The sequence below is a fragment of the Neltuma alba genome, unplaced genomic scaffold (assembly GCF_004799145.2).
Source record: "Neltuma alba isolate B1F8T4 unplaced genomic scaffold, ASM479914v2 tig00011417_pilon, whole genome shotgun sequence".
In the NCBI taxonomy this organism is placed as follows: Eukaryota; Viridiplantae; Streptophyta; class Magnoliopsida; order Fabales; family Fabaceae; genus Neltuma; species Neltuma alba.
The window spans coordinates 37,564-45,700 of NW_021636101.1; the positions used below are offsets into that span (position 1 = coordinate 37,564).

An 8,137-nucleotide genomic window follows, 5' to 3' on the forward strand; every position below is an offset into this window, starting at 1 on the left:
GTAAATGGTCTTAACGGTAACTGGGTCGACCCGATTCAATTATCATTGTTATTCTCGAGCTGCGTTTCAATGGGATCAATGACGAGTCAGGGAACGCGCATTCGAAAGCCTGCATCACTTCATCCAATAAGATAAAGACACGTGGGACAGCGGGTGCTGCATGACGTGTCCAGTGAAGAGCCAACGTTTTCCCTTCTGGTTCTTCCCTATAATTAATGCCATTTCCACTCTCGGGATCATCTCCTGGATAAAATTTCGCCGGAATTCTGTTGTGACGCACGGGGGGTGGAGGCGGTGTTTTGACGAGGTGTTGACGGTGCCGACGAAGTTGGAGGTTTCGCGTCTGTTGAAATTTATATTGAATTTTTGGTACGAAGTTAGTGGTTGAGGACTCATGGCGGACAAGTACAATTTGAAGAACCCGGCAGTGAAGCGGATTCTACAGGAGGTCAAGGAGATGCAATCGAACCCCTCTGATGATTTCATGAGCCTGCCACTTGAGGTATTTTTTGTTTTTAATGCTACTAATCTTGCTTTTGCTTGGGGTCCTAATTATATTAGGGTTTGAAAAGCGAGATCCGTTGTGTTAATTCCTTAATTTGAATGGGCTTAATGTTTCTCTTTCTATATCTGATCATGTGATATTGATTATTGGAATTATCGAACTCAGGTTTGTTCGTTGGTTGCAGTTCATTAAATTTGATCTTAACTGATAATTCATTATCTCGAAACCTAACGACGTTACAATTAATTGATTGGAATTGTGGTCGTCGCCTAATCGTGATGAGATTTGTGAATCGAGATTAAATTGTCTATGGGAATCTTATGAATCGATATTTGTGCGTCCCACTTATGTGGAGCTGGTAAAAAGAAAAAAGAAAAAATTAACGTCTTGCTTCTTTGTTCACTGGCAGGAGTTTTTGCGGGTGAGTAAAATTAAAATTACAGTTTCGATTACTGTATAGAATAATAGCATAAAGGATGATGGTCAGTCCGTCATTGCGGTATTGAAACTTGTGGATGCATGTTTAGGAACAAAGTAGGGTGGAAAGTATATTGAATTTCTTCTTTTATAGCATAACATTTCTCATGAAACTTTATCATTCTGTTTGCTTTCCTCTAGTTTCGGAGCACCTTATTCTCTGTCTTTCTCCCACATTCCGTTCCGTCGATTTATTCAAATACACATTTCAGAGTGACTGGGTTATGTTGGAAAGATACATGCTTCGTGCTTTATTTAAATGTATAAAATGGGGAGATTTTCATCTCTTTCCACTGAAATAATGCTATTCTTTCATGTGACCCCAAAAAAAAAAAAAATCTTGAAGCCTTTCTGTTACTATTTTTAATTATTTATTCCACTATTGAACATCATGCTTTTGTTCTTCTTGTACATTAGAGTATTTTCTCAAACTTTAATTTCATCAGGAAAATATTTTTGAGTGGCAATTCGCAATTAGAGGACCTGCTGATACTGAATTTGAGGGTGGTATTTACCATGGACGTATCCAGTTACCTGCAGAATATCCATTCAAACCACCTTCATTTATGCTATTGACGGTAAGGTTTTCTGCCAATATATGGATCGATTAGATTTTATGTCATACTATTGTAGATCCATCTTTGATTAGTTCTGTTTTCTGAACCATCTTATATGTTGGAACTCTTACATTTGAAGGCTCAATTCCTAAATGTTTATAAATTTCACTGTTGTGCTATCAGCCGAATGGACGTTTTGAGACCCAAACCAAGATTTGCTTGAGCATATCAAATCATCATCCTGAGCATTGGCAACCATCATGGAGTGGTAATTGATATTCCTTTATTGTTTCTGTTTTATGTTATTTTTTTTATGTGATTGATCAGTTTAGATACTAAGATTCATGATGCAATGCTAATTATTTTGTTATTGCTGCTTTGAAAGTTGAGTGTGGAGTGGTCTAAATTTCAAGAAACATTGAAATCATATATGCGGGATTGAACTGTATGAGGACATAATTTTTACTTTACAAGTGAAGTTGCGTAGCTATTCTTGTATCATCAGTTCATCCGGTGGGTTCGTGAATCATGATATCTTTTGCTTACCTCATGGGAGAAGGTGGGAGCTATTTCTCATACTGAGAAATATTGATCAAACAAATTAATAGTAATTTAAATATATATAAAATAACCAGGCTGAGAAAATATTTCTTGGTTCGTTTAAGCTTACCATTACTGATTATGGAGTTTGTATTGAAGCTTCATATTATATCTCTGATGGAAGAATGTTGTGACTTAGCCTATGTAAATGTCTTTTGGCAGTGAGAACTGCTTTAGTCGCCCTGATTGCATTCATGCCCACCAACCCAAATGGTGCATTGGGCTCATTAGATTACAAGAAGGAAGAAAGGCGTGCCCTGGCCATTAAATCTCGGGAAGCACCTCCGAAATTTGGGACTCCTGATCGTCAAAAACTGATTGATGAGGTATATTTGCTTGCTGTCCTTTTAGTAAATTACATTGATCGTCTGGAATGTTTAAAAAACGAAAACCTCACTCGCCCCCTATAGTTTCAGTTTATACAAAAACCTCCCTTATATGAACGTGATTGTTGGTAGAGTTTATGCAGTTGTCCTCTTGGAAGCTCTAATTGCCTAATGAAATGCAGCATAAATTACCAAAAGAGAAAATTAATGTGAAACCTTGAAATTGAGGTGGTTATTGTTATAATTGAAATCTAGAGACGGTGAATGTAGGTTATATGAAGTTTTAGAAGGTTACGGTACAAACTTAAAGATCTTGATTTTGAGGGCTGTTCTTGGTTTATCCCAGATACACGAGTACGTGCTCAGCAAAGCACCCCCTGTTCCTCAACTCAGCCCCGCACAGTCTCCTGAAGAAAACCTTAGAACTGAGGTAGCCGAGGCTGAGACTAATCTGCAAAATCACGAGGCTGTACCTGCAAGAGAGGAGCTTCCAGATGAACCAGTAGGTGATAGGATTCTTGAAGAACAAGAAATGCCTCCTCCTGCAAATCCTAGCCCTGGAGGAGTTGAAGTTTCAAGAGAGATTCCCTCTCAAAATTCAGGTACAAGAGTTCATCCGAATCCAAAGCCAGAAACAGGGGTCCAAAAACCTGACGATCGCTTGTTCACAGTGGCTGCCATAGGACTCACTATTGCAATTGTGGTCCTTCTGCTGAAGAAGTTCATTAGATCTACCGAACATGGTGCAGTTTTCATGAATGGGTCTTGAGGTATATTCATTGCGGTTTGCTGGTTCCAGCGGAAAAAGGTTTTTTAAGCCCTTATATAGTTATAGAACTGTATCGTCTAGGTATACTTAATCATTGTAAGTAATTATATAATGCACTGATAAATTGCTAGCACTTGTTTCAGGCTCCAATAAAGATTTTCCCCCCTTCGTTCCCAGTAAAATGAGAGCATTTTAAAAGTGTGCTTGAATTTTTCTCTAGTGGGAAGTGAAGGTATATAAATGAACTTGTGTTCCTTGCTCGTTATTGTTTCTTGAATCATAGTTTTGAACTTTGTGACGCTCATAATTGTTTTTAATTAATTAAATGTACTCTGATTTGATGTCAAAACTTGATTTTTAGTGCGTGGGTTGCAGAGTTTTTGAATGTTGAGTTGAAAATAGAGAAAATTGCAAATAATGACTCCCAAATATGTAAAATTGTGATTTGGGATTATCAATTTGAAAAATGGCAAATAAGGATCTGGTTTTAAATTGCAAATATAAAATCTTGGTGAAATGTGTGAAATGCCCTTCAATCAAATTGTGATTTGATGTACTGAAGTTGTTATTCGTTAAAGTGAACTTGTTATTTTTCATAATCAACTTGTGATTTAGTATACCCTCAGTCAAATTGTGATTTGGTCTACTGAAATTGTTATTCGTTAAAGTGAATTTATCATTTTCTATAGTCAGCTTGTCATTTGGCTAGAGGTATTTCAAATATTTCATGAAGATTTCATATTTGTAATTTGGAACCGAGTCCTATGAAGCTATTTTCCAAATTGAGGGTCTCAAATTGCAATTTTATATATTCAGGGGTTTTTATTTATAATTTTTTCTTGAAAATAAACCAATTTTTAAGGGAAAAATTAGTTAAAGGACTAACAATTTTATATACACATTTTATAGATGGAATTTCCAACAAAAACAAAATGGATCATAAATTGTATATGTCACTTTATTCCCTTCCATTCTATTAATAACTATCTTATTTCTTTATGAGTGTGTGCCAAAATTGCTCGTTCTTATATTATTTAATTTGTAATATAATTTTAAAATTTCAGCATAATTTAAATAGTTGATCATTTTCTTACCAATTTAAAATATTTTCAATTGATCTAATTAAATTTTACTAGGAGAATTGTTATAAAGTCTTTAATAAAAAATATAATTACTAAAAAGTCTCAGTATAAACAGAAGAGTTTGCAAATAGTAAATAACAACTGCTCATTTATCATTAAAACTTACTAGTAATTATTTTATTTTTTTTAAAATTTCATTGTAATTCTCCTAATTATATTTTGGACACAACGTGAAACTGAATTTGTGTTCTTATTATTATTTTTTTACAAAGAACAATTTTGTGCCGTAAAGATGATGGTGATGGTCCTGGGTCAAATTACATTCCACTAATAACTATTACAAAAATATTTTCCTTAAATATGTTTTTATCTAAATATAAACTCAAACAATGTTACAAATATATACAACCAACGCATTCATCAAAATTTCAAAAAATTCACTTGAACTGTTTTAAATTTAAATATCTTTGTGAATATATAAATTAAAAGAAAAAGAAAATCAATATCTCCTGTAACACTTTGGACCAAAAGTTCATTTATAATACAGTTAGTGGTGAATCAACGAGGCAACGTTGAGACAATTGCGAGCCATCTTGCTAATCAATTCATTGAGATCCGCCACTGGTGACTCCTTGAAGTCCTTAAACGCATCGTCGCATGTCAAAACATCCAAAACGGCAGCGCTTAGCAGGCTATTGACGGTCTTGATGTCGCTCGCATGAAGTGCGTCCAATGCATTTTGTAGTTTATCCAAACCCTCCCTGTAATATTCCTTGCACTCGGTTAACGCATGAGAAGCATCTTCCAAAAAGAAGAGAGGTTCGAAACGGCGTCTTGCAGCGGCTCGATGCAGGCCTTTGTGGAAGCTTCGAGCACCGACATTGGGTTAACGCCGTCGCCGTCGCCGTCGCCGTCGCCAGGGAAAAGCATGGGGGAGACCCTGGAAACGCAAATCTTAGGGTAATCTGTTGAATTGCAGATCGATTTCAGTGTTGGATTAGCGTTTTGGTTTGGTTCAGTCGAAGGGGATAAATTGATGTTTCACTTCTTCTCCTTCTTTTTCTTCGAAAAGAAAAGATAACAAGAGCTTGAAAAATACTCCATTCGTTCTTATATGTATTTTTAAATTTATCTAAGCATTTATTTTTTTTTTCTATTTTGTTTTTAGTTTACTGTATTTAGTATTCTCTTTCTTTTATTGATATTAGCTTCATATATTTTTTTATTTATTGTCTTTCTTATTTATTCTCTTGATAAATAAAGAAAAATTTTAAAAAATATATATTTCTGACTTATTTATTATTTTAACTAATTTTAACTATTAATTCGTTAAATATGATTGTATTATTTGAAATTTATATATAAAAGCAGAAGGAGTACAAAACAAACAAATACAATCCGCTTCTAGGGCGTGGATTTGAATTTGATGCAGACTAATTATATCTTCATTATGATTTTAAGTTTTCAAAGCCAAGTTGTTAACAGATTGATTTCTGACTTTCATGTTCTTGTTCCAGAAAATCACACTCCTAACTTAGCTAATTGATTTCTGTCCTCGCTCCTCAGCGGATGATTCATTCCTCTATCTTTCATTAATGTAGTTAATGAAAGTAATATGGAAAATAACTCAAGTTTGATAATAAATTTAATTATTTTTATAGGTATATGTGAAAAAGTTGTTATAAAAAGTACAAGAGGGAGTAGTACTTAGTTTTAATGGCGTAGGTAATGTGCGCCTCTTATATATGTGTGTATCTTCCTGCTATATATCCATGCATCCATGTCATAGAGCTTCTATTCAATTCAGTAATATAAGTATAATTAGTTTTAATTAAGGCATTGGGTTAAAAAAAAAAAAAAAAAACTTGGTTTCATTTAGGAGGTTAAGAGCTAAAACCTTTGTTTTTTTAAGTAGTCACTTTAAACTTGAGATTAATTTTCTAACTCTAAGAGAATGACTTAAACTTCATTTATAGATAAAAACAATCACATACAAATATATGATATTCAATGGTATAAGGTTAATGGTGATAATCTATGTACCAATGTTTGGTTGGACTTTTGTCAAACGGGCTCTAAGTTTTCGTTCAATTACACGATGATCATCGATAATCATGACTCTTGAACATTGGGTGAAAACAACTTGATTCTCTTACCTTTAGGTCATTTTTGTCTAAAATATTCGAATATTAATTCAATAATAAGTATCAGATAATCTAAAATATTCGAATATTAATTCAATAGCCATAAATATCAGGGTCTCTAAAATATTGATTCAGTAGTACCAAATGTGAGATAATGATATAAAATTGTTGTGATTTAGAGTCTTTCTAGGTCAAATATACTATTACAAATGGTAACAATTTTGTTTTTGGTAGGCACAAATATCTTTCTACGGAGGCAATCATGTTCGAAATATTATCAAAACAGGAATTTGAACTTTAATTCACTATGTTGTGGGAGACTAATCTTTTTTGCTAAACCGACTTCTCATTGGCGGTAATCATAGCAATGTTGAGACAATTGATTATGCATTGCAGCATATGAGAGAACGATAACGTGTATCATGCCATCGGCCTTATAGCCTTTTTATGAGTGTGAGGTGGTAAGTTTAATACTGCTTGTTATCTCATACAGTTAGTGTTTTAATGGAAAAAAAACTCTGTACCAAACATGACATATTAAGATTCAGAATCAATAAATTGCTATTTTCTTAAAAAAATCGTCAGATTCCATGTAACGCACGGGTATATGGACCCATACTTTTTTGTGACAACGTCCATTGCTGAGATTGCACCTCGAACTGATGATGTGCTTCAACCTGACGATGAAAGACGTGGGTTTTGCCCACTGGGTATCCGTCATGGCCGCCGCCTCCGGCGAAGTTGAAAGTCAAAAGTTCTTGCCGATTGAATCCCATTACGTGGTTCGGAAGCAAGGCCTGCTGATCAATGTAGGCGGCGAGTTCTTTTCTGGCGTCGATGAGTTCACTCTCCAGCTGATTCAGGCGGTGCTGGAGGACAGAGATAATGCCGAAGCAGCCGTACACGGGGTCCCGGAGGCGGGCCTCGGCTTCATAAGCTAAGGATCTGACGGCGTCTTCACGCTGCACCACGTTAATGTCGTTCAGAATCTTGGCCACATTGCTTGCCCCAAAAATCTTGTGTACGCAAGCAAACTTCCGAGGGTTGTCCGCCGGAAAATATGGCGCAAACACGCATCCCGGCGTGCATTTCCTCCTCTGCATCTTGCAAGCCGCACACGGTGGTGGGTTCGTCGACGATGACATCTCTCCCTCCCTCTCTCTCTATACACCCAATAATAATCCAACTGCTGCAAAATTTAGTAGTAACAAAGAAACTCATGAAACAATAATATATAATCATCAAGCAACATGAATAAACTAATTTCCATGGCTAGGGTTTGAAGCTTATATCGTTTACGTTAGGGTTTCGAATAGTTTAAGAGACTTTCATACCTGGACGATGAGGTTTTGTACTGAAACAGAGAGTGAAGTACATCGAAGTGCGAAGGCGCAAGCTTGATATACACACCCATATATATATATATGGCGTTTGGCGATGCAAATCAAATTAATTAAATTAATTATTAATTAATTTCCAAAAATAAACTTAACACAAATTTCAGATTGTGATGCCAATTGAGAGAATCTTAGATTGGTTACCATTTAATGTCTTATAAGAGGATTTTAAGATCTTTTGCAGCGCAGGACCACTGTACAGACATTCAAAATTAATTACTGATTGAGAAACAAAAAAGGAAATTATTTATTTGCTCTGTACATGATATGTTTGCCGCCA

The 8,137-nt window shown here is 35.2% G+C and overlaps 1 protein-coding gene across 1 annotated transcript; it reads left to right on the plus strand.

The window, feature by feature from the left end:
* The first annotated feature begins 287 nt into the window (after window positions 1–287).
* On the plus strand, window positions 288–3,488 carry LOC114713100 (ubiquitin-conjugating enzyme E2 32). The gene is made up of 5 exons (XM_028897685.1): window positions 288–502; window positions 1,429–1,560; window positions 1,723–1,807; window positions 2,302–2,465; window positions 2,812–3,488. Exons 1-5 carry the CDS (start codon window positions 395–397, stop codon window positions 3,232–3,234), a joined length of 912 nt encoding a protein of 303 aa, XP_028753518.1. The 5' UTR covers window positions 288–394; the 3' UTR covers window positions 3,235–3,488.
* The last annotated feature ends 4,649 nt before the right edge of the window (window positions 3,489–8,137 follow it).